Source organism: Podarcis pityusensis (assembly GCF_964106645.2).
Source record: "Podarcis pityusensis genome assembly, chromosome: Z".
Lineage (NCBI taxonomy): Eukaryota > Metazoa > Chordata > Lepidosauria > Squamata > Lacertidae > Podarcis > Podarcis pityusensis.
Window position 1 is genome coordinate 23439719 of NC_138044.1, and position 26709 is coordinate 23466427.

General features: G+C 43.2%; 2 protein-coding genes across 11 annotated transcripts in view; both read right to left on the reverse strand.

The window, feature by feature from the left end:
• The window catches only part of LOC308468057 (uncharacterized protein), a 60215-nt gene extending 34062 nt beyond the window's left edge, over positions 1-26153 (reverse strand). Inside the window, exons 1-2 of one of the 2 annotated variants that reach the window (XR_013981415.1) lie at positions 25028-26153; positions 20153-20214 (exon numbers count right to left, since the gene is read on the reverse strand). Coding sequence is in view for 1 of the 2 variants with exons in the window: in XM_080990013.1 (XP_080846139.1) it covers positions 25040-25219 (180 nt within the window). In the remaining variant the exon portion in view is untranslated. The remainder of the gene's footprint in view (positions 1-20152; positions 20215-25027) is intronic. The other variant, XM_080990013.1, reaches the window with a different exon arrangement.
• Positions 1-26709, reverse strand: part of ARHGEF9 (Cdc42 guanine nucleotide exchange factor 9) — a 261134-nt gene that overhangs the window by 105732 nt on the left and 128693 nt on the right. The window contains exons 1-2 of one of the 9 annotated variants that reach the window (XM_080989728.1): positions 24725-24763; positions 20153-20214 (exon numbers count right to left, since the gene is read on the reverse strand). The exons of 3 other annotated variants lie outside the window; for them this stretch is intronic. In XM_080989728.1, coding sequence (XP_080845854.1) covers positions 20153-20182 — 30 coding nt within the window. In that variant the 5' untranslated portion in view covers positions 20183-20214; positions 24725-24763. Of the gene's footprint in view, positions 1-16942; positions 17051-20152; positions 20215-24713; positions 25044-26709 lie in introns of those variants that run through there. 5 more of the 9 variants (XM_080989727.1, XM_080989726.1, XM_080989729.1 and 2 more) reach the window with 5 other exon arrangements.

Here is a 26709-nt window from a genome sequence, read left to right on the forward strand (position 1 = left end):
CATAGTTTCTTCCTTGGCAAGCACTGTCCCTTACTATATACACAGCTCACCCAAGGGCACAATCCACCAAGCATCGGTGCTATGCAAAGACTAACAGATTGCTCAGCAGGCACTGTCAGTGGAGTGAGCCCCCCAAACCACAGAGCTTACCCAAACAAGAAGGGAACTGCCTATCTGCTGCAAATGATCGGACACAGTATGTAAACGACAGCAGCGTGAAACCCTGTTGACCTGGCTTGTAAAGCTTCAGTGCTAATTAATAACAAAACTCAGATGGAGTTCCTAATTTACCATTAATATATACAGCAATCACAGGCATGTACCCAGCAGGAGCTGGTGGGAGAGACAAAGGAGTCTAAAATCGGTGCACTGAAAGAGCACAGAGGCGCTACAGATCAGCCCTAAAAGTAGCTGTTGATTACAATTTATTTTGTACGTAGGCGGATGAGTGGGCGATAGTGTGTGGGAAGGCAGAAGAAAGGGCATTGCATTTATTTCTAGAAGAAACTGTGATTTTTTTTTTAAGAGAGTGGGGAGGAAGTTCTCACTCCCCTCCCCTGAGCTCCACCCACCCACACGAAGCATGTTCTTGCACGTAACATGGGAAGGACAGGAAAAGCCACCCTCTTTAAGTTTTCACGCTCTTGCTTCCCCGCATTCCCCCCCCCCATTTTTTTGCTTGGGGTAAGGCAGAATGCAACAAAGGTGATGTCTGACGGAAGAAGAGAAGAAAACAAGGCCAGTTGGCAGAACTGCACACCCCAATGGTTCGCTGATGCTAACAGAGGCTGCCTGCAGAGGAAGGCTGGTCTCAGCAGCATTGGGTTATTCCTTTCAAGGCATTACATAAGATGCTCTTCCTTCATTTATCAGACTGTGTGCTATGGACAATGCAGTCAGAAAATCACACACGTGCCACAAACACATGGTCCATAGCAGGTGTTGGAATGCAGGGCGTGGGTGGGGGGATTCAGTGTTTTTTGCATTTTCATGAGAAACTCCCCACTTCACACTTTCTGAACCGATATGAAAGTCAAAACACAGCTATCCCCTGAAATACACACTTTGTATTTTGCAATGCAGTTCTCCAACCACCCGATGTATACAAAAATGCATATATTAGGGGAAAGTGCATACATTAGTGAAAATAGCATACAAAAATTACATTTTATCAGGAAAGATTGCTTGCCCAAATTTGGATTTCTAGTCAGAACTGCATATTAAAAAAATGTGTTTATTGAGAGAAATTGTGATGAATTTTCACAAGAAGTTTTTTTAAGTTTCAAACTGCTACGAAAGTGTGGCAAAAAAAAATTCTTTTAAGTGTGGGTTAATGCTGGGAAAATGCAAAATTGAAAGCTCATCCCTAAACAGGGATAAGCAAAATGTAGACTGGGATGTACTAGTGGATACCTGAGTGATCTGAAGTAGATTAGCAAGTATTTCTGTCCCCTGTTTATTTGAGATGACAGCAATGAAAGAACTCCTAAATTATATTGCTTGGGGAAAACATGGAGTGGGTTTTATCTATTCAGTCCAGTTCTGATACTCAAAACAAATTCCTGGGCTCAGAATTCTTTAATGCTGGTGAATCTCTGGGTTCTAGTAAAAAACAACAACAGATCTTTCAAGCCAAAAGTCTGCCCTCCCCTTCTCTACAGCATGGGGCAGTTGGGTTGCACCGAGAAAAGTTTCTCTTCATGCCTGGGAAGACAAAGAAAATCCTCCAGGTTAAGGATGGTGATGATAATGAAACTGCCCTATTAAAACATGGTATTAAACACTATCTCAGGCACTCTGCATTAGGTTGGAGACAGGCAATTATATTTAAGAGAGTCAGAAGGGACCAAAAAGAGGCTTCACTTTCTATGGCACACACAGGTTTTTCTTTTGTCCCACCAGTCAAAGAGGTTTTGGAATCTGCTAACGCAAGGTGAGCTAATGATCACTGGCCACAGGTAGCTTTCAAGGGGGATTAGACAAATTCACTGAGGAGGGGTGGGTCTACTATTGGGTTGTTAGCCATGGGTCTTCACTTTTAGGCATAACATAGCTACTTCCTGTAACCTATGGTTCAAGGAGGGCTAGAGAATCTCAAGGTTCCAATGTGCTGGAATGGTTCAGTACCAACAGGTTCTGATTAACCCTTGAGAAACCCATTCCTTGGCTCAAATCATCTCTCAGGTTGGTCATTACTCTTGCACTTGACAGTGTGGTGCAGTCGTTATTATGGTAAAACATAATGGTAATGAAGCTCCCTGGGCCAGTCATTGTCTCTCACCCAGAACTACCTCACAGTTGATGCAAGCATGAAATGTTATGGGGCAGAACTATGTACCCCACCTTGAGCTTGGAGGAAATGTGGGATATAAATGCAACAGCTAATAAACAAGCATCTATTTCTAGATATACAGCATGCATTTAGGTGTACTAAAGGGGGGATCAGCCATCCTGCTTGCCACCTCCCACCATCACTCCCCACAAATTCGCTTGCTGGAGCTTCCCTTTCCCACTCCATGCAACCACAAAGCACCCTTTTCAACTTCCACTTCTTCTCCTACCTGTTTCCATTGGGAAACAGTCAATGAAACCAGCACAATGGCAGGCTAGTCAAATACAGTCTAGAGAGAAATCAAGACCAAAGAACTATTTTTCCTCCCAGCAAGGTTTCAGCATCTTCTCTTTCTTCGAAGAGCAGACTCCATTTGAGGATCTCTCCCTCATTACAGTCGATCAGGTATATGAAGATGAGCAGCAAAGTCAGTCCTCAGGGAATGTGCAGGCGACCTTGGAACGGACAGCTCACGGAAGAACCCCGACCAAACCTAAGAGGAGGCGTGTAGTGGTGATAGGGGATTCCCTACTGAGGGGAACAGAAGCAGTGATCTGTGGGCATGACAAGATGTCTCGGGAAGTGTGCTGTCTTCCCGGGGCTAAGATCCAAGATGTAACTGAACGACTGCAAGGAATCATAAAACCCACTGACAAATACCCCTTCCTCTTGGTTCATGTGGGAACCAATGACACTGCAAGCAATAGCCTCCAGAAGATCAAAAGAGGCTATGAGGCTCTGGGCAGGAAATTGAAGCAATTAAATGCACAAATTGTCATCTCATCTGTCCTCCCAGCTGAACGACGTGGCCCAGGGAGAGAGGGAAAAATAGTGGAAGTGAACAGCTGGCTTCGCAAATGGTGTAAACAGGAACGGTTTGGTTTCTTAGATCACGGACTGCAGTTTCTTGAAGATGGACTTCTGGCAAGCGATTGGCTGCACCTCACAAAGGTTGGGAGAAATGTTTTTGCCAAAAATCTCAGAAACCTCAGAAATCAGGAGGGCTTTAAACTGACTAATGTGGGGGAGGGAGACAGTGCTCCTGAAGGTAGGAGTCTATCAATTGATGAAGATGATCATCCAAATGTCATACACCAAATGGAGCAAACAGCACGCAGACCTGGTGGGGGGAGGAAAAAATCCTTAAATAAGAGACACGGGGGAATGATTAATGGACTTCAATGTCTGTACACTAATGCGCAAAGCATGGGAAATAAACAAGATGAGCTTAAGCTCTTGGTACAGCAAACTAAATATGACATAATAGGCATCACTGAAACCTGGTGGGATAAGTCCCACGATTGGAATGTAATAATGGGGGGATGCAATCTATTTCAGAGAAACAGACCAGACAAGAAAGGAGGAGGAGTGGCGTTATATGTCAGGGATGTGTATACCTGTGAAGAGATCCAAGATTTAGAACCTCAAAGCCAAAGTGAGAGCATTTGGGTCAAAATTAAGGGAGAGAAGAATAACCGTGACCTCATTGTGGGAGTTTACTATAGATCCCCAAGCCAAACGGAGGACATAGATGATGCCTTCCTGGAACAGATGGCCAAGCATGCAAAAGGAAGGGACATAGTAGTAATGGGGGACTTCAGTTACCCGGATATTTGTTGGATGTCAAACTCAGCCAAGAGCATAAGGTCAAACAGATTCCTCACTGGCCTTGCAGACAACTTCATTGTCCAGAAAGTGGGAGAAGCAACAAGAGGAACAGCCATTTTAGATCTGGTCCTAACCAATGTTGATAACCTGGTTAGTGGGGTAGAAGTGGAAGGATCATTAGGCGCAAGTGATCATGCTCTTCTGAAGTTTACTATACAGCGGAAAGGAGCAGCCAAGCATACTAGGACTCAATTTCTTGACTTTAAGAAAGCCGACTTCATAAAACTTAGGGAAGTGCTGGATGAGATCCCATGGACAGTAATACTAAAAGGAAAGGGAGTTCATGATGGCTGGGAGTTTGTTAAGAGGGAGATAGTAAAAGCACAACGTCAGGCAATACCAATGAGACGGAAACATGGAAGGTGCCTAAAGAAGCCAGGGTGGCTATCTAAAGAACTTTTAACTGAGTTAAGATTAAAAAAGGATGTATACAAAAAATGGAAAAGGGGGGAACCACCAAAGAGGAATTCAAACAAATAGCCAGCACGTGTAGACACAAAGTCAGAAAAGCTAAAGCACAGAATGAACTCAGGCTTGCTAGAGAGGTTAAAAGCAACAAAAAAGGCTTTTATGGGTATGTTCGTAGCAAAAGGAAGAACAAAGAAACAGCGGGGTCACTCAGAGGAGAAGATGGTGAAATGCAAACAGGGGACACAGAAAGGGCTGAACTCCTCAATGCCTTCTTTGCCTCAGTCTTCTCCGATAAAGAAAACAATGCCCGACCTGAAGAATTTGAAGCAAATGATTCAGCAAAGGAAACACAGCCCAGAATAACCAAGGAGATAGTACAAGAATACTTGGCTAGTTTAGATGTATTCAAGTCTCCAGGGCCAGATGAACTGCATCCAAGAGTATTAAAAGAACTGGCAGATGTGATCTCAGAACCACTGGCAGTCATCTTTGAGAATTCCTGGAGAACAGGCGAAGTCCCGGCAGACTGGAGGAGGGCAAATGTTGTCCCTATTTTCAAAAAGGGGAAAAGAGAGGACCCAAATAATTACCGCCCAGTCAGTCTGACATCAATACCAGGGAAGATTCTGGAGCAGATCATTAAGCAAACAGTCTGTGAGTACCTAGAAAGGAATGGTGTGATCACCAATAGTCAGCATGGATTTCTGAAAAATAAGTCATGTCAGACTAAGCTGATCTCGTTTTTTGACAGAATTACAAGCCTGGTAGATGAAGGGAATGCAGTGGATGTAGCCTACCTTGATTTCAGCAAGGCATTTAACAAGGTGCCCCATGATATTCTTGTAAAGAAGCTGGTAAAATGCGGTCTTGACTATGCTACCACTCAGTGGATTTGTAACTGGCTGACTGACCGAACCCAAAGGGTGCTCATCAATGGTTCCTCTTCATCCTGGAGAAGAGTGACTAGTGGGGTGCCACAGGGTTCTGTCTTGGGCCCGGTCTTATTCAACATCTTTATCAATGACTTGGATGATGGACTCAAGGGCATCCTGATCAAATTTGCAGATGACACCAAACTGGGAGGGGTGGCTAACACCCCAGAGGACAGGATCACACTTCAAAACGACCTTGACAGATTAGAGAACTGGGCCAAAACAAACAAGATGAATTTTAACAGGGAGAAATGTAAAGTATTGCACTTGGGCAAAAAAAATGAGAGGCACAAATACAAGATGGGTGACACCTGGCTTGAGAGCAGTACATGTGAAAAGGATCTAGGAGTCTTGGTTGACCACAAACTTGACATGAGCCAACAGTGTGACGCGGCAGCTAAAAAAGCCAATGCAATTCTGGGCTGCATCAATAGGAGTATAGCATCTTGATCAAGGGAAGTAATAGTGCCACTGTATTCTGCTCTGGTCAGACCTCACCTGGAGTACTGTGTCCAGTTCTGGGCACCACAGTTCAAGAAGGACACTGACAAACTGGAACGTGTCCAGAGGAGGGCAACCAAAATGGTCAAAGGCCTTATGAGGAACGGCTATGGGAGCTGGGCATGTTTAGCCTGGAGAAGAGGAGGTTAAGGGGTGATATGATAGCCATGTTCAAATATATAAAAGGATGTCACATAGAGGAGGGAGAAAGGTTGTTTTCTGCTGCTTCAGAGAAGCGGACACAGAGCAATGGATCCAAACTACAAGAAAGAAGATTCCACCTAAACATTAGGAAGAACTTCCTGACAGTAAGAGCTGTTCGACAGTGGAATTTGCTGCCAAGGAGTGTGGTGGAGTCTCCTTCTTTGGAGGTCTTTAAGCAGAGGCTTGACAACCATATGTCAGGAGTGCTCTGATGGTGTTTCCCGCTTGGCAAGGGGTTGGACTCGATGGCCCTTGTGGTCCCTTCCAACTCTATGATTCTATGATTCTTCCTTTTTTTTCCAAATGGGAAGAGGGATGGACATAATCTAACTACCAGTTGTCTCTTCTCCATTAAGATAATGCAACCCTCTGCTCAAAACTATGGAAATGATATACCTGTGCTTCACAGAGGCTGATGGAGCTGGGGAGACAGCCTTCAAGAAAATCAGGGGCAAAGGGCAAAAAAAAGAGCCTTTGCCTCAACCAAGGGGAAGGTTGCTGTTCCCAACCCATAAATCATTCTAAACCTTTTTCCTTTTTATTGCCTCTTGGTCAACATTGTCCCAACAGGAGCTCATAAACTGCGTTGAATTCTCAGCAGGATAGGAAATGATGATGGAGGCCCTGGATATGTTGCAGCAGATTGAAATATGATTGGAAGGAAGCAGCTCAGCCTTTCCTCGAGCACAGGATATTATCATCTGGATAACTGAGGAGACCATACCCTTTCCAGAATAGGAAGAGAGGAATTTGTCAGTTTCACTTTTTCTCTGTTTCACTGTTTAAGAAATTAAGATAAACAAATGGGTCACAAAATGCATGATTCAGTTAAAAGTGCGTCTTGGGTCTGAAAAAAAGTTGAAGACGCCTGCCCTAGAATATAGAAATAACTGTGACACAACATATTCTCTTTGTTATTTTTAGGAGGCCTATACTCAATGATCACCTGCAAACATGTTCAGGGTAAAATGGGAGGGATGTTAATATCCCCACTTCTCTCTCTCTCTCTCTCTCTCTCTCTCACACACACACACACACACACAAAATGCACCAAAGCAACTTTTAGAAAATCAGGTTTGTACTAGGCCAATTATGTCTAAAAACAAAGGAAGTATAAAAACTCTAACAATACACAACATCCTAAAATAAGCAGTTTCCACAAAATAGTAACATGTTATTCAGATTTATTTATCCTTTTCTTATAATATAACCTATCAAGGTTCAACCCCCCCCCCAAAAAAAAACATTCATCAGGATTACAAATGTGCATTATAGCCATAGCTGTCAACTTTTCCCTTTTCTCTCGAGGGATCCTATTCGGAATAAGGGAATTTCCCTTTAAAAAGGGGAAACATTGACAGCTATAATTATAGCACATAAAATAAGCTTTGTAATTGCATTTTTTGGACTGCAGCTGCTGATTGATCCGTAAGGCATTTATCTGTCAGTTTCACATGACCATTTATTCTTTTAAGAGAAACAGAAAATACCGTATATATTAAGTATTGTGTTCCCCACATTTGAGTAAACTACTGTGTTTCTATTCTACAAGTATGATTATTTGTCAAGTATGATTATTTGATCACTGTAATGGAGTCGTGACCAAAAGGGAGATTTCACAAGGGCTCTTGAGAGTCTGCTGCCAATCAAAAGACACCAGTAAACAAGTGAAGGATGAATGCATTCTTCTCATAATTGACATATATGCAATATTTTGGAATAGTTATCATCTGAAAAAGCAAACAAACTGTATGCAGGAGCCTAAGGGGACCATCTGGAGGAAAAGTTCTCTAGCAAAAGGCCCGTTGAACTGAATGGGAACTGTGCAAGAACAATCCAAGAACTTTTGTGCAGCACCTATTCATTTCAATGAGGTTTGCTCAGAAGCATTTCTTTCTGAATTTTGCCCTGTGGAGCTTGGCATTTCCCCCCAATGGTGGAAGAAGCATATCAACAAGAGACACTGTACAAAGGGCATCAATGTATGTCAACTTTACTGTCTTTATGACCTCAGCAACCTAAAGCAATTACTTTGTATAAAGCACAAGACATATCCCCCCTCGCCCTGCAAATGAAATCTGTTTTACTATCGGTACCTTGGTACACTTAAGTTGATTTGTACAATGCCTGGAATGAACCAATTCCAGTAGCGGTTGCCATGCACCACACTGGGCTAAGCTCCGCTGCGCCGTGGCTGTCACCTCTCCCTCTTGTTAAGTCACAGTGACCCTCTGCATTGGAAAGCCAGGAGAGCAAATGTCCCTTTGATCACTACTGACTAGTTACTGAGATGTTTCTCACATAGTAAATGTATATATTGTAAAGGTAAAGGGACCCCAGACCATTAGGTCCAGTCATGACCGACTCTGGGGTTGCGACGCTCGCTTTATTGGCCGAGGGAGCCGGCGTCCAGCTTCCGGGTCATGTGGCCAGCATGACTAAGCCGCTTCCGGTGAACCAGAGCAGCACACGGAAACGCCGTTTACCTTCCCGCCGGAGCAGTACCTATTTATCTACTTGCACTTTGACATGCTTTCGAACTGCTAGGTTGGCAGGAGCAGGGACCGAGCAATGGGAGCTCACCCCGTCGCGGGGATTCGAACTGCCGACCTTGTGATCGGCAAGTCCTAGGCTCTGTGGTTTAACCCACAGCGCCACCCATGTCGTTTGACATTAATTATCAGATCATTTTCATTAAGGGGAAGCATAAAAATAGTTTGAAGAACTAGCAAATTACACTATGGCTATAACTTGCTGCTACTCTACTTGCCCCACCACTGCTTGCTGCTTGCCCTACCCCAGAGACAGGGAACCAGATGTTGGTGGTCTTTTAAAACTCCTCTCTGACTACTGCCCATGCTGGTTGGGGTTCATGGGAGTTGTGAACCCAACAATGCCTGGAGGGCCATGAGTTCCCCAGCCCTGATCTACTCCTGAACCATCTCTTCTGGCTCATCCAAGTCCTGTCTGCTACCCAAGATCCTCTTGGCTGGAGAAGCAACAACTTTAACTGTGTGCAGTGACATAGCATGGGTTGCCAGTGCCGGGGGCTATGCAGAAGGTAGGAAATGGAGCATGCATGTACATTCAACTGCCTCACAGCGTCTGAGTCACCCAGGAGATCACAGCCACAGAGATAAGAACTGGATTTGTCTGGAGAGGTGGCTTCCTGGTTCGCATGGAGAAGCAGCTTTGCGCCTGGAGCAATCGCCTCTGTGCCGCCCCCCCCAGCACTACGCCATCGACGATGTGACATTCTGCATGCAAAGCATGTATCTAGCTCTTGAATCATAACCACTGATTCGTAGGAAGTTACCTTATGCCGAGTCAAACCACCTAGCCCAGTAATGTCTGCTTGGGGGACATTTTTTGCTTCTGCTATCTGAGATCACATTCTGAATGGAGACATCAAGGGTCTCCCAAACACACAACACAGGCTCTGCCCTTTCCCAAAACACTTTCTTAAAAGCTTTATTTCCTTATTTATAATTTGTGTTCTGCTTTTCATTCGAAAATAAATCCCAGAGCAAGTGGCAACAAACATGAAACAACCCCCCCCCAACAACTACAGTGGTACCTCGGGTTACAGATGCTTCAGGTTACAGACTCTGCTAACCCAGAAATCGTACCTTGGGTTAAGAACTTTGCTTCAGGATGAGAACAGAAATTGCGCAGCGGCGGCAGCAGGAGGCCCCATTAGCTAAAGTGGTGCTTCAGGTTGAGAGCAGTTTCAGGTTAAGAACGGACCACCAGAATTAATTAAGTTCTTAACCCAAGGTACCACTGTACCAAGAAACCATCTATACGCAAAAATGGCAAAATATGCATGTGTTAGAGGGGGCCAACCAGTTCTACCTTCCTGGGTGAATCAAAGCAGAGTTCCTGGTTCCAAAGAGGCTTTCAAGCCATTCAAGCACACAATTCTGCTTCAAACGTTCATGCCAAACCTGAAAAGGTCAGGAGTAGGGGGATGAGCAACTTTTTTTTAAAAAAAATTAAAAGTTCTTTAAAAAAAAAGAAAAAAAGATAATGTCCGTTAATTTTAAGAACAATACAGTGGTGCTTCGGGTTACAGATGCTTCAGGTTACATACGCTTCAGGTTACAGACTCCGCTAACCCAGAAATAGTACCTCGGGTTAAGAACTTTGCTTCAGGATAAGAACAGAAATCATGTGATGGCGACACGGCAGGCCCCATTAGCTAAAGTGGTATCTCAGGTTAAGAACAGTTTCAGGTTAAGAACAGATCTCCAGAACGAATTAAGTTCTTAACCCGAGGTACCACTGTATACAGAAGACACCCATGGTAGAGACCTATTCATTCACCAGGAAAACCTTTTTGGAACGGAAATGTCTCCAACTGTTTCCAGAAACTGCAGTTAGGGGCACTTGACATATCTCAACAGGAATACCATTCCACAGAATGTGGCACCTACACTAATAGTCCTGGTCCAAGTTACTGTAAAGCAGGCTTCAGATAATCTTTGTAATTTGCAGGTGTAGCTCTCCTATAGAACACAGTGACCTAGTGGGTATAAAAGAGGTAAGGCCATCTTTCCTTTCCTGGTTGTGGGTTTCTCAAAGGCATCTGGCCACATGTGGAAACAGAACATTGGGCTAGAACTGATTTTCGGTCTGATCCAAGGCTTTTTAAAATGCCCCATCACTATTTTCCACATACCCTCCAACATTCCTCAGATGAAAATAGGGACATCCTATTCTACATCAGTATGCAGCTGTGGCATGTGTTTCGCTTGCTGCTGCTGCTACTGCTCCCCGACTTGACCAAACGGGGCACCTCGCACAAAGATGATGGTAGGAACTCACGGCATTGAGCAGGGTTTCCCAAACTTGGGTTTACAGCTGTTTTTGGACTACAGTTCCCATCACCCCTGATCACTGGTGCTGCTAGCTACAGATAATGCAAGCTGTAATCCAGCAATAGCTGGAGACCCAAGTTTGGGAAACATGGGTATTGTTGTTGTTGTTTTGTCGTTTAGTCGTGTCTGACTCTTCGTGACCCCATGGACCAGAGCACGCCAGGCAGAGTTATGAAAAATTAAAAGGTGTGCCAAATTCCCTTCCTGTTTTTATTTATACATTTTATCTTGCACCACACGCAGGGGGAGGGGGACCTACCCATAGAAAAAAACAATATGCATACCAGCTGCATGCCCATCTCACAAAATAGAAGCAGAAGGACAAGTAACCAGTCTCTTTTTAAAAAACCAAAACTTATGCTTATTTGAAAAGGTTTGCAGCTGGAGCATAAATATTTTTTAATAGCACATGGAAAGGGAAAGACTCAAGATAGTTGAGGCTTGCAAGCCTGTTATGTACTGAGTTGAATAGGATCCAAACTGTAGCAGTCTGATTGGTCCTAGAACAATAGGATCCAAAAGGCAGCAGTCTGATTGGTCCTAGAACAATAGGATTCAGAATGCAGCAGTCTGATTGGTCCTAGAACAATGCAGCAGTATGATTGGTTGGCAGGAACCACCCAATCCTGCTCCAGATAGAAGTGAATCCACAACCTGATTGGCTTACAGTAGAATTCCAGAATTAGCCAATCATGTGCAGCCCATTGTGTAAATAATGTATATAAAGCAGATACTGTGAGGGGACATTTATTCATTCCTCCTCACCACTATGAGCTGAATAAAGAGCATGAAATCACTTTGCGACTCTGAGTATATTTCAAAGCCCCAATGCAAAGTTATATGCTGTTTACAAGTCCCTCTCCTCCAACCGGAAGTGAGGCTTACTGAGTGGGTTGGGGAAGAGGGAGGCATAGATCTAAGAAATGTGTTTGAGGGACACACAAATATGAACTTCTGGTAATAGACTGAAATGCTTTACTGAAGGGAAGGTCCCTTGGGAATTTGAGACCAGTGACGCTGTGAGAAGCTGTGGTGGCTAGAGGGTTTTCAGGGATGGTTCCAGCATTTTCAAAGCACCTGGAGGGTATGAAATCATGGGTGCCATTAACAACAACAACCCTATCACTAAAAACAGGCCAAGAAGGTTCCAAAAGTTAATGGCATGGATCAAGGCCTCTATTAGTCATACATGCAACAATCAGTGACCTGCATTTGGACTAGAATGTGCACCCAGATATACAGCCAGTTCAATGGGACTTCAAGGAGCACTGCAAGGCAGAAGCAGATCTCATCCCACCTCAGCACCATGTGGCAAAACCTGCTGCTTGAAAATCTCTCCTTTGTTGGATTGGGGGCAATATCTTTCTAATTCAAATGCAAATCTTCCTCCAATATATTTTCTCATTTCAAAGTTTGCTTCCTCCAAAGACTTTTCTTCCTTGCTGCCCCTATTCATTTGGAACTCAGAAACAACTTGCTGGGTAGCGCAGAGTTGCTACGTTAAGCTACTTGGCAGGTGGGTTGATGTTGTTTACTGGGAGGAGGAGCGTTGCATGCTAGCTGGTGCAATTTAAATGCATTGGCAAGAGTGCCAGATTCTTTAGCTGTGATCCCTGCATTGCAGGGGGTTGGACCAGATGACCCTTAGGGTCCCTTCCAGATCTATAGTTCTATGATTCTACGATTTGCACTACAAATCCTCACCACCTCCCCCCCTCTCCTGGTAAGCTGAAATGACCCAGTTGTTGGGAGGAGTGTGGCTCTGCCTTGCATGACAAGCTGCTTCTGTTGGAACTGTCTTTCAGATCACCTGCCTGATCGTGTTCCTTCAGAACATTCCCCCAAACCCAACTTTGGTATAACTTCCTTGTTCCAAGTCCTACTGCAGCTAACCCTAAGCACATATAACTGCCGTGTGCATTCAATTCCTTTCCTTGCAAGTTCATCAGGGCAGAGACCTATCCTATTGTACTCGGTAAAGTGCTATGCACACTGATGGTGCTATGTAAATAAGTAAATATGCTTGCAAAAAATGCTCATTCCTAATATTTATATTTAAACCAGGGATAGGGAACTCCCACTGCACGGCCAGATTTCATCAGGCCCTCTTGGTCCCTTCCCACTCAGCAGCTGTTCAGCAAGGACTTTAATGTTGTGCAAAAAGAGCAACTGCTGCTCCTTCATCTGCTAGAAAATCGAAGCAGAGGGGAAATGTCTTAGCAGAGACAGGTAGAATTATGTTCCTTGCAAAAATGCAAATGTTGTCCATGAATTTTGCAACTGCATGAATGGAATTTTTAGGGTGCAATTGCATTTGAAGGTTGAGGCTTTAATAGCTGTAAGGCAGTTGAGCTGTGCACCTTATTTTGCATACTTCTTCTGGAATTTGTGAGTTATTTTTGCCTTCTGCACATTCAGAACACATAAAGAATGTTGGAGAGCTTGTTTCTTTCTCTCTTTTTTTACAAACATTGGTTTTTTAAATTGTCTATGGAGAAAATTGAAGGCACAATTTTAGTGAAGTTAGTAAGAGTTCAATATATGCTTCAGTTTGAATGGAGAGAGTGTGTGTGTGGCGTGTGCATGTGTACAGATGTTTATCTAGCCCTATCCATGTTTGGATCTGGCTCCACTCAATAACTTGTTACTGGTTAATGAATCCCTCAGCTTAAAAAGTACTCCCCATTCCTGATTTAGAGCTGTTCTGAAGTGCCCAGAAAGAACTTGTCAGACACTGACAGAAACACTAACAACAACACATTAAGGTAGGTGATACTATCCCCTTGTTGCAAAAGTGGGGAGGGGAAAGCATCAGTCTGCCTCAGGCCTCTTGTCAATTTCATGGCTCAGGAGAGGACTTGAACCAAGGAATTCCTGGCTCACAGCCCACACTCTTAACCAATCTATCAGAGCATCTGATAGCCACAACCAGTGCTTTTTTCATATATATACATACATATATAGAGATATATATGGGTACTCTCATTTACCTACTCATATTGAAATACTGTCCCTCAATGAGGCCAAACTTAGATTCACAAAATGTTTAGGGGTATGCGTCCCCATGTGTCCCCCCAGAAAAAAACCCACTGGCCACAACCCTTGCAATGTGAATCAAACTACACTGATATCAGGGCACTAGATTCAGCATGAATTTCCACTTCCCTCATGCATTTTGAGGACCAGACAATGCAATGAAGACAGAATAATAACTTGCATTTACTCATAAGTTATCACTGCTAACTCCAAAGGGAAGGGTCAATACTGTAGCTATTCATGGCTCAATGATTATTTATCTCTCTCTTTTGCGAAGGCTGTGTGCGGACTTTGGTAAACGGGCTCCCTAGAAAGAGAAAGGGCGTGCAACCAAGAATCTTTCAGGCTGCCCCAAACTTCTGTTATGTGAAGAGGAAGCACAGAGCAACAGTTGTGATGGGAGCAACACTGTGGCCCCAGCAAATTTGTGGCTACGCTCTGGGGCTTAGCCGTGAATGTTGCCTTGAAATGCTTTGCTTGTGCGGCATGAACCACAGACTGTCCGAGCTGCATACTTGCAGGCATCAAATAATTCATCATCATCATCATCGTTACCACCCCCATATTAGAACAGTAACAATTGTGAAAAACACAGGCATCTAAATATTGCTTGGCAAATAAATACTGATTGGTGGGACCGAATGAGACAAAGCCCAGAAAAATTAACATGGAAAAATCTAGTCTATAAGAATTATTGAAATAATCCTCTTAGGAGCAAATCTTCAATCTTGTTCACATAGCAGGGGCACTTGATATGTCAAAACCATTTCTGTGTGCGTAGCTCAGAATACAAGTGTAGCTGCTTAGCAGCATACCTTAAAAAGAAATTTAAAAATCTGGGGTGACAAGCGATTTATTTCTTGAATTTGTATGTCACATTAGTGGCAACAGAGCCCTGAGCCAGCTCCACTTTGTATCTAGCATTCTTGTTCAGTCCTAAAGCCAATGTCCCACTTTACCTTACACCCACTGAAAACAAATTAACATGTACAAATAAAACTAGGGGCATGTATGTGGCTCCCTCCAGACTCACTAACAAGAACGTATCCTTCTCTCGCCTTCCATACCATGAATTCTCCTTCCCCTTCCATAGTCGACTGTGGTTTAGCGATACATTAGCACTGAGTCAAACCATACTTAATGCATATTGTGGTTAAGTAAACCATGGTTTACTCAGAAACCATGGACTGAAGTCGTATATAAGCATGTGTTTGCCAAATCTGATTAAGAAGAAACCATGGTTAAAATTAACTATGGATACCTTGAGTGCGCAGTGTTACACCAGAGATTAAAACTAAGAAGCAAAGGGAAGGGGGTTTTATGAGAGAGAGAAGGAAGAAGGAAGTGCAGAGTGCAAGGTCTCAAGGCTGGCTCCCAATTTACAAAACATAGTTTGCAGGGAGTCAGCAGGGAGTCTGGGCTAGGAATGGAAGAATCTATCAATTTCAGATTCTCATTTTTCCAGTCTTAAATTCAGTTTACCCATTTTCTGCTTCTGTTTATGATTGGAGAAGAGAGAATCATAAACAAAAATTCATCTGCATTTTCATGCACACTCCTCCTGATATAAACACTTTTGTACACAATTCTGCCTATGTACATTTTTGCAAGCCTTTTCCTCTAATGCATTTTTCAATGTCACTTCCACTAATATACACGCCTGCTCACACATCTCCCTAATATATGCAGTTTTGTATACATTGTTTTAATTGACAAATTGCATCATAAAATTCTGATATGCACAAATTTCAAAGGACAGCTGTGTTGTTTTTCATGTCTTGGTTTGCAAAGTGCAAACTAGGTCAGTTTGTATTAAAACGCAAACCAAAACTAATTCCTCTCCGATCCCCATACTGGGCCTAAGATAGCTCATTGCATAGTCCATGCAATTGTAATAACCCTATTATTGTTGCTCATAAAGAAGTTGTGTGTGTGTTTTAATCTCATTCCTTTCCAGCAGGCAAATTCTCTCCTGAAGTCTTGGTGACACCATCAGAATCATTTTCACAGCTGCCTGTTAGGTGGCCCACAAAACAAAGGACATTGTGCATTCAAGGACTTGGAGCCAAAGGAAAGGAGTCATTGAACAGCAGGCACCTGCCTTCCACAGGGAACCAAAAAGATGCCCATGTAAATATATCAGAGTTATCACAACAGAAAACCCAGAAAAATAGAGATTTCTAGATTTGCCGTTGTTCAGCAGTGAGCATCCGAAAGATTACCAGAAGCATAGCTCAGTGAGAAATGCCTTCCAGGTCAGCGACAAATGGCATAATAATGTACTATGAATAACATGTCATTTTAAAAAGATCAGCATTGAGAGCCTGCTCTTAGTCTCTTCCTGAAATATAACAGCAAATACAGCCTAGTCTTTTATTTACGTATTTATATTTATAAATAAATTATAAAGTATCTTTTGGCCCTCAAACGGAACCGCAGAAGTGTTTACAATAAATACCTCAATACAATAAAGGTGAAGGGTAAGAACATTGTAAAGAGCATTGGATTCTTTAAAAACTTCCTTTATAAACAGCACCAAATGAGGACTAAACAACACTAGTGAAAAGCAGAACAACACTTATATTCCAATGAGGTGCTGCCTTTCACACTCAGATATATAAAGCAGAATTCTTTCATTCACTACAACAGAGAAGCATCCACCTCTGGGGAGACCAGCACAGTTTGTTCAAGATTAAACAGCAAACTCGTTCATCAAATTATGAGCACAGAACGACAGTGCCCATACTTTCCGTTACATACGGAATTTATGGTGATTTGTTTTTATTTATTATTTTTGCAAAGTAATAGCATTTCCCCCCGTAAGTCAGCGCTGTTAGGACATGTAGGAAAATACATTTGCTGGCCTAAGTCAGATGCCAGAGGAATCTCTAGCAGGTTTATTGTGATCCTGAGGAATGCTGAAACAAGGAGAATCTTAGTTATAAGCATTGCTATGAGAATTAAGAAGTCCTGCTCACCTTAATCCCGAATATTCTCTTCATACCAGCTCAGACAGAGGAAGGCTACCTCCCAAATTTTCAACACTGTGCAGAGCAGTCTCTTCGGTCCTTGTCTGCCCAAATACTGACCAGGATCAAATGCAGCTTAATCTGAGAGCTTTGGTAGCCTTACAGCTAAAGTGAAAACAGGGCTGTGGCTGACCCCTTTTAAGTAAGCAAAAAAGAGCCCAGCTGGAGGACACATTCTCATATTTTTGGTTGAGTACTGAACCTAAACTATTACAGACATGAATCAGTAAAGCTTAATGCTTTTTCTTGAGACGCTCCACCTTTTATGTTAATGAATATCTAAGTCTCTTGACTAGTCAACAACATTTCGCAAAAAACACACCCTGAATTCAAACACACTAATAATGTTCCAAAAATATCTGCTCAGTGGTGGAAGGTGCTCCCTGCACATATTTCATGCACCTAAATTTCCTGGATCTTGGGGTGTTTTTTTTATCCTGGAAACACCACTTTAAAAAAGCAGGAGGGAAGGCTAAATTTGAGGTATCCTAGATAAGACTAGAAATGGATGAGCCCGGATACCTAATATCAGCCTGGTTTCCATGAGACTTCCAAACCAAACATGCTTAGACACATACAGAACAATCCCGTTCATGCTTTCTCAGAAGTAAATCCCGTTGATTTCAAACAGGATTCATTCCCAAATAATGGTGCACAGATTTGCAGTGGAAAAAGAAGGTCAGTTGAGCTGCATTAGTAGCAACCCATCTTATGAAAACAACTGTGATGCAAACAGTGTGTACAACCCAGCTGAAGCCTAAGTTACACGTAACTGCAGCTTGTCTGGATCTGTTCCTTCTTACTCTTCCCTTCCCCTTTTTACGCATTCTACTTCTGTCACCATACAGATTGGAATCTCTTTGAGGCAGAGACTCTAAATTTTTCATTATGTCACATTGTCAATCTCCACACTGTATGGTGACATAACAGCAGTATGCTATTATTAATGGTCATGGCCTGTATCCAGATACCTTGTATTCAAGGTAGACCCTTGGAAATCAATGGACTTGTCAGTCATGACCAACTTAATGCCGTTGATTTCCAAGGGTCTATTCCGAGTTCTTAATCGGATACTGTGCTATATCTATATACCGGTGCAGTGGAAACAGACATTACATTCTTCTGAACAACTGGAAGCTGGCTAGCTTGAATGTAGTAAAGTGATGATAATTATTGTATTTACCATGATATACTAGGCCTAGGCCCAACTGCACACTACAGGATAGAGATCTTACATGAAGGTGAGAGCGGGTGAATATGACCCCATATTTATCTAGAAGTGTTTTCTTGGCACCCCATTGCAGAAAACCAAGCAAAGTGCAGGTAGTTACAGAAAAAGCTCTTAGATTCATTTTAGCAACTCCATTAATGCAAACTTTAAATTAATACACAACTCTTCTTTTTTTGCTTTTGTTTCCATCTCACAGCAGACAGTTGAACCATTCATTTTTTTAAAAAAAAATTTGAAGGCTACCCTTGAAAGAGAGCCATTCAGTCCAAAACAAGTCAGAAAACTTTTGAAATCTAATTGCAATTTTGCAAATAAAGATGAAACTGCTCTTTGATTCTAGTTTGCAAGGAATTTTGGAACTTAAAAAGTTAAGTGTTATCCAAGAAGTAAAACACATACAAATCACAAATGCCAGATCTACTGTTAGCTGCCTTAAAAAACTTATATATAGAAGCTAGATCTCCTTGGGGCTCAGCTTTGCCAAAAACTCAGCCTTAGAAATGACAAACACTAATCCAGATTTTTGTCAAGTGCCTTAACCACGAATGCGACCTAAATCTCAGTACTTGTATTTAATATAGATTGAGCCTTCTTGCCTCTTGGGCTGCAATTCTGTGTATGCCTACCTAGGAGTAAGCCACATTGAGCATAGCTGGTCCTACTCCTGAGCCAACATGCAGTTGCACTGCACTAATGATAAAGCTTCCTGCTCACCAACGTAACACAAGTCATCAATGAAACGAGGGATTCTCTGTTGGCCTATTTGCTTGCCCTGTGAATGCTAGAGATAATGGTGCTCAATAAAGCAGAAGGCAGTATTATTTTTAGAAATGGGTTGGGGGAGATATATGTTGCAGCACAGCTAGCATGGGAGGATTTAAAAGCAATGGACTCAACATGGAAAAGGAGGAGGGCTAAGAGAAATCCCAGTTGTCTGCGGGTTCTCTAAAATGGAAGATAAAATGCTATTCCCTCCCGACCCCCCCTCTCTAAAAGGAAAGTCAGGTGTCACATGAAATCCGTCTACAGTGCATCGAATGAGACGCGCAAGCCCTCTTCTGGTTTCCTCAGTAGTCTTCCTTCTAAGAGCATCTATTTTTAGGCTGGAGCATATAAATCACTGCAGTTCACACTACGGCACACCATTTCCTTAGAAAGGAATGCTAAAAAAACAGCATTATCTACCTCAACTGATCCTGGCCACCAGCATATTTTAGGCATCTGCATTGCTTTTTAAATGCCATGTGTCATCTAACTGAAGGGTATTTCATCAGGCATCTCTCACAGCCAGCCCCCCACTCACCCTACCATAAGAATGTGAGGGCAACCTCCTCACCTCATGGAAGCATTGCTTTGGGTCATCTAACAAAATGAGGCATTGAAGAGGTAGCATAACCTTCCAGTTTTAACAGCTAAAAATAACCACCATAAAACCCATAATCTACTGAATACAACAGGCCATTAGATCAGTCATTCAGCAGAATTACCAGCTATGTTCCAGTAACTGGCAGTGTTTTTAAGTATGCTTTTAATACATCAGCTACATTCATATCCAGTTAATGGAGATGCACATTAATACGGTACCCAATTCAGCTCACAAAAAGAGACACACTGTAAATGCAACATATCAAATCAAAGCCTTTCCGGTGCTTTTTTTTTTGCTCCATATAGAGGCATTGTTCACAATCCATTGCACACACAAGCGAAGTGCAAGCAGAAAGATGCACAAATACACCCATACATGCAGGCAGGCAGGCAGGCAGGCAGCATTCACCCAGAGAAATGAAGGAAAGGCATTTTCACTCAACTAGCATTCATTACATTTTTTTAATGGAAAGGACAGCACAAGACGAGACAATGAACCATAAACTATGGGTTCTAATAATTTAAAATAAATTGGGGGGGGTGTTTTAAAAAAGAAAACTTACATTGATTTTTGGCAATTTTCCTTCGGTCATTATACACAGCAGTTGGGCTGTGTACAGAATACCTGATCCAAAGAGAAATATAACCACATTATGAAAAGAGACAGGGACGGAGGAAGAGGAGGAATTAGGTTAGGCATGCAGCTGTTAACAAACGTTAGAAGAAAGCACCTCTCTGCCGGGTTCCCCACTGCCCCCTCCAGTCAGAAAGACTGGGATCCAGTTAAGCTTTCCTGCCACTGTCTGAACTGGGAAAGAAGGGGAAAGCTCCCTAGCTACCCTTGCCCTCCACTGAAGTGGGGAGATGGGCAGGGAAGAGAATAAATAAATAGCTATTCAGCCTCAAATGCTCATGCAAAAAAGGCCAAAACAGCGTCAGAAATATCCAGAGCTCGCCTATTCACCCTCCCTCTTACTTGACATGTGAAATTCAGAATGAAGGGGGAGAGGGGATGGAGAAGGAGGGAGGGAGGGAAAGAGGGAGGGAGGAGCTGGAAATGAAATAAAGGAGAGTTTGAAGAGAAGAATAAATAAAAATAATTTATCCTATCAGCCTGGAAGGATTCAATGTACTAGCCACCAGGAAAGCCCAATGGGTCTGGCATCAGCAGCGGTGGCATGAGAGACTGCCTCCCCCCCCCCCCATCCAGAGCATCAGAAGGGAGGGAGGGAGGAGAGATGTGTCAATGCTCCTCTTATCTTGAAAGGATCCTGGAGCTTTAAGGTGGTGGATTACAGATCAGGAGGAAATATGCTTTTTTATTTTTATTTTTAAAAAGTACAGTGGTGCAGGAGTTGCTATGATACAGTCAATAGCTTTATTCTTGGATATTGTAGAAAATAATGCATCTGAGACTTTTATCTATAAAGTACATGTGGTCACAGTTGCTAGGATTTCTCTCTCAGATTTGTCTATGGGGAGGGGAAATGCCACAGTTGGAGGGTTCCTATACATCCAGGAGGGGAACAGTGCTCAAATTATGGGGTAGGGGAAAACATAAGGTGGAGGGGATTGATGAAATACACAAGCCTTACTCCTTGACTATTGTCAACTGTATCCAAATTTTGACACCCCTGGTATTAGCTAAAGCTGTAGCTAAGGGAACCTATCATCACAAAAGATCAGAGAGGCGAGATCCCCCTCTGCACCGTCTTGTGGTTTGAATACCAGATGGAGAGGGAGCAACTTTGCAAAATTTGAGGGCTTCTGATGCCATAAAGCAGGATAGCTCAAATTTGCATGACAGGTGGGTGACATATTGTGCAGCAGGTGTATGGAGCACCCATTTCTAGGACTACAAAGCATAACCGAACGCCGTTGCCTACAAAACTGACCTCTATTCTCTCTTATAAAAATAATGACAACTCAACATAGGGAACTTGTGGCTCGCCGGTTGTTGGGACTTCAGTTCCCATCAGCCCTAGCCAACATGCCCAATAATCAGGAACTATGGGAGCTGGAGTCCAACAACATTTGGAAGGCACCAGGTTCTCCACCCTTATTCAAAGCTGATAAAATACTCACTCCCTCCTTAAGGCTTATTTTGCCCATCAAGCAAGCCAAGTTACCAAACCCAAAACGCAAAATTGTAGTTGCAGTTTTGTCCGGCACACACTAATGTGTGCGTAAGTCTCAGTGATCTCAGTGGGTCTTTCTTTTAAGTTATATACTATATATGTATATAATCATATAACACTACAGCAGGAAGGGACCCAACCAACACCCTGCAAACTGAGGTACAAGTAAGTATCATGGGTTGCTGGTTCTTGTTTTGTTTTTAGTACTATATCTGCTCAGCTAATCACAAAGTTCAGCTGCTCTCAGAGTTCTCTGCCAACTCCAGGCAAACACACTACCAGTAGGCAGAGTATTAACAATGGGGCTGTTTTCAAAATGTATCTTTAAAACATATGCAACAAGCATTTACTAATAATTATTCTGCAATCCTAGGCAGCTTTACCTGTGAATCAGTTCCATTAGACTCATTAAGTCTTTTACAGTAAACAATATTGAATTAAGGCTTTTAACGTCTTAAATCCACCCCCAATTTTAACCCACTTCAAGTTTCCTATCTCCACCCCCCACCCTTAAACTCCAGGTGACATGACATAATGTCTGAATCTGGCATCCACTGTTCTTTATGTGTGGGGTGGGGTGAGGTGGGGTGGGGGAGAGATCTGATTCTGAATTGCAGAATTCCTGACAAAATTTAGAATTCAGGCATCTGTTGCTCTGGCAAGGAGTATCAGCATCAGCAAAATAATATTCCTGTTGCTATAAACTAACAGGCACCCCCAAATTAAAGCATCTAAAGGTACTTCAAGCTTGATTAAATGCACCTCCAAAATAATGAATAAATAAAAAGCACCAGTGATGTAATCAAAATGAGTCATGAGAGCCATGCCAAAAGAAAACAGATCCTTTGCATACTAAGTGTTCACACATCCATATGCACACACATGCATAGAGCAAACTGCCAACATCTGGACATGGAGAAATCTGATTCATCCAGGTGGTGGAATCTGACAGTTGCCAAGTGCTGCCTGTAGTTATTTGTTTTGGCTAAACTGAACATCAGAGAAATAAGCAGCATTCTGAGATGCTAATAAAATCCATGTATCTTATTTCTTCCTCATTCCGCCGCCCCCCCTAGTTCCACCATTCAGTCTTCACGCCAGATGAATGAATGAAAGATATTAAGTTCATTATAACAATCTCTTGTTTCCTGGAAAGAGGCATTGGATAAGAAAAGAGAACCCTGCTAAATGCTGAAGTGTTAAGGGGACACCAACTTGTGTGTCTAAATACTCAAGGTGGGAAATATTCCAAGCCAAATTGTCTCACTGAATATTTATTTTATTTTTAAAGACCACCCACCCAAACTTGAATGCAATAACACCTGTTCCTTCTCTTAAAGCTACAAGTAAGAGAGAAGGGAAGAAATCAGGAAAGCTGGAAATCCAAGCAATAGGTTATGAATAAAAAGCGATATCACAATATATTTCTATATTAACACTTGTTGTGAATGTCAGTGAATTTTCTATTCCTAAATTTGCCAAATCAACCATAGGTAACGAGAATCACACAGTGTTCCCACCCAATTTTATTCTCTTTTTCTCTGTGATTTTATCAACTTGGTCACGTTTTAGTTATTTTCAAACACCAGCACTTCTACCTTTGTAAAATTACGTGCCGGTGTTTTAATTCATTTCAGACACCAGCACTTACACTTACACACACACACACACACACACACACACACACACGGCAATGGATGGACATGATGTAAGCAAATAGAACAAGATAAAATTGCCTGTGCCGTTTCTTCCTGCAAATAAATAAATAAAGAGCAGGGAAGACTGCAATCAACCATACCCTTTCTATATATATCGCAGCTTCAGGAGACATATGACACAAAGGTACATTTTGTACCACTTTGACTTTGTTTCATCATACCTGCATCCCTCAAACCTCCCCCCCCCCCGCCATGCAAAGCTATCTCTCATGGAACAATTTCATTTTCTTTTTAGGAAGACACCTCTTTGCCAGAGTCTCATAAAACATAATTTAGCACTTCATTCTCAAGGAAATCAATGTGAATTAAGTCACCCTAAGCGACCCATATTTGAATATTGTTATCTAAGTGGTGCATAAAGCTTTTTTCCCCCCTCTCCCCTCCCTACCCCCCACTCCCCCATCCACCTTGACAGACCAAGTCACTGTGAAAACATGGCTTCAAAAAGAAAAAAAGGGGGGAAGCATGCTTTAAAAGGAAACAAAACACCTCTTCTATTTGCTTCGCCAGTCTGCAAAGATGGGAAGCACACTAATAGCCGAAGCCCAGCTGGTTGTGCTTCTAGTGGGCTGAATGGAGCAGCTGTGAATAAGCAGTGTAAAAGCAGATCTGAAAGGGTTGAAACGGGGGCCAGAAGGTCTGAGGATTCAAATCACACTTCCAAGGCAACCAAATAAAATAAACCTCTCCCCCCCCACACTCTTATTTCCCAATAGCTGACTAAAGCTTTCAATGGCATTCCTTTCCTCTCAAACCTCTTAAATATATATCAGGAAAATGCAAAGCTGAATGGGCACTCTCTCCAGCCCTGCAATCTCCTTTGCAAAGGCATTTGATTCCCACTTACTTGGCACAAAGCAAGCCTTATTTTGGTATTAAGCCAAAGCATTCCAGTGCCCTTTTTCCGCTTTAAGAAGTAATAATAAATGTACATGCACACACTATGTAAAAACTAGCAGTGCATCCATTGCTCATTATTATGATGCAAACCCACATTTCACTTTGAAATATTTATCTCCCACTGATCCTTTGCAAACAACAAGAAATATAAGCAGGAATTAATTCAGTATAGACAGAGATATGGAGCTATAGCAGCACTCTGTGTCTACCTAGATAGGTAGGCACAGAGACATTGGCTTAGTGTGTGTGTATATATATCTGTATATCTATAGCCATCAATATAGAATTAACTGGGCATTAAGCAGATACACTTACAGGCATACTTAATAGACAAGACATGACAAAAGATTTAGGGAGAGATAATATACCAACGTCATACAGATCACAGCGAGGCCATGTTGATTCTCAAAGCTGCTCTCCCCCCTCAGTAAGGAAATTCCTTTCTCTCTCTCTCTTTTATGTGTGTGTAATCTCTCCCTTTCTCTCTGGATGGATTTTGTTTGTTAATTTGGAAACTTGGGATTTTTGTTTTGTTTTGTTTTGAGTTTTGCTAGTGGTATGCTGCCGCTGCCTCCTTCACTGCCACCATCACCAACTCAGGAGCAAAAAATAAAAGGAAAAAGGGGGGTAGGAGAAAGGGGGAAGAGAGAGAGAGATCAAAAAAGGAAGGAAAAAAACACACTCCAGAGTCCATTCAACGGGTGCCCAAGAAGAACATGAGGACGACATTGACCAGCAGGAGCACCACGATGACAGCGAACACCACCACCGTCTGAACATCCAAGGTCATGGTGCAGTGCAGAACACTGTAGTGCTCCAGATGTGGAGCTTGGAGGCTTGGAGCTGTCAACCTCTGCTCTGTGAGACTGTCCATACATCCACCATGCTATAGGAGAGGAGGAGGCAAGGGAAAGGCACCGCTTCTCTAGCTCTCTGGCTCCCTCTTTTATCCGCTGGCTCTCTCCGCTTGCGGTTTTTTTTAGGGTGGCTGGTTTGGAGGATGATGTGGTGGTAGAGGCTCTGTTGGGTCTGCCTGCTTGTGTGTGTGTTTGTGTGGAGGGGAGGGGGAGAGCGTGCACGCGCCTGTTGCTTTGTATATTCCTCTCTCTCTCTCTCTCTCTCTCAGCCCCTGCTGGAACCTGCGATGCAAAACAGCAGCAGTATCGCCAACTAGTTGAGCGCTGGAGAAGATGCACAAGGAAGGGAGCAGGAAGGGAAGGAGCCACAGAAGAGGGAGGGGAGTCTCCTCAATGTTTTCTTTCTTTTTTTCTTTCTTCGCTTGAGATTGCAGGATGCTGTTGCTGCTGCTGCCGACTCCCGCAAAGGTCCTTCTCCCCCAGGAGCTTGCGTGTGTGTGTGGCTTCGGCTCTTGAGTAGGGTGGGGGAGCTGCCTTTGCCCGCTCAGTTCGCCAAGGCAGCGCCGAGCAGCAGAAGCCTGGCCGCGCTGGAGGGCTCTTCAAGCCGCCGCCGCCGCCACTCCTGCTGCTGCTGCCGCATCTCTCGTCGCGAGGCGGACCCCCTTCGCATACGAATCAATTGCCAGGAGCCAGGCGGGCGGGCGGAGGAGAGGCGGCGCTGTCACTCAGTGGCAAGGAAGAGAAGGAAAGGGTAAAAGGAGGAGGAGGAGGAGGAAAAACTGGAGAGGAGCAAAAGCTCCAAGCACGGAAAAGCAAAATCCAATTTCCTTCTCCTTCCTTGTTCCTGCAGAAGTTCCTTCTTCTTCCCTTTCTTCTTCCTATTTCTCCTTTCATCCCCCCTTTCCCCTTCTTTCTTTCTTCAGACTTCCCTTCCCCCTTCCTTCCATTCCTTCCTCTTCCTTCCTTCTCCCTTTCCCCGCCCCACATTTCCTCCTTCCTTCCGCTCTTTCTTTTCCTCCTGACTTCCCTTTGTTCCGCAAGGGAAGGAGGCGGCAGTGACTTAGGAGCAAAAGAAGAAAAAGGTATTGGATGCTATATCTGGCGGGGTAGGTCCATCTGGTCCAACATCTAAATTCCAGCGGGGCCGGAGGTGGGGAAGACAACCAGGTGCCTCCGGATTCCGGAAACCTCACATGCAACAGTGTGCTCCCATTATACTATTCCCGCATCCCAGCGGCTTGTGTTCAGAGACAGGCATCCTCTGAATACAGCTATCCTGGATACCAATAGTCACTGACAGGATGTCCCTCTATGAAAAAGCTTATTCTTTTTAAAGACTTGCATCATCATCATCATCATTCAGTTTTGGGTGCTCCACTTTCAACTTAGCCAGCCAGGCCCTTTCCCAGCATACTCCATTCAATTATGGTGAAAAAGTGGCATCACATGTCCAGGCCTTCCGCTTCCTCCCAACGCCCACCCCAGCATAATGGCAGCTGCATTTCGC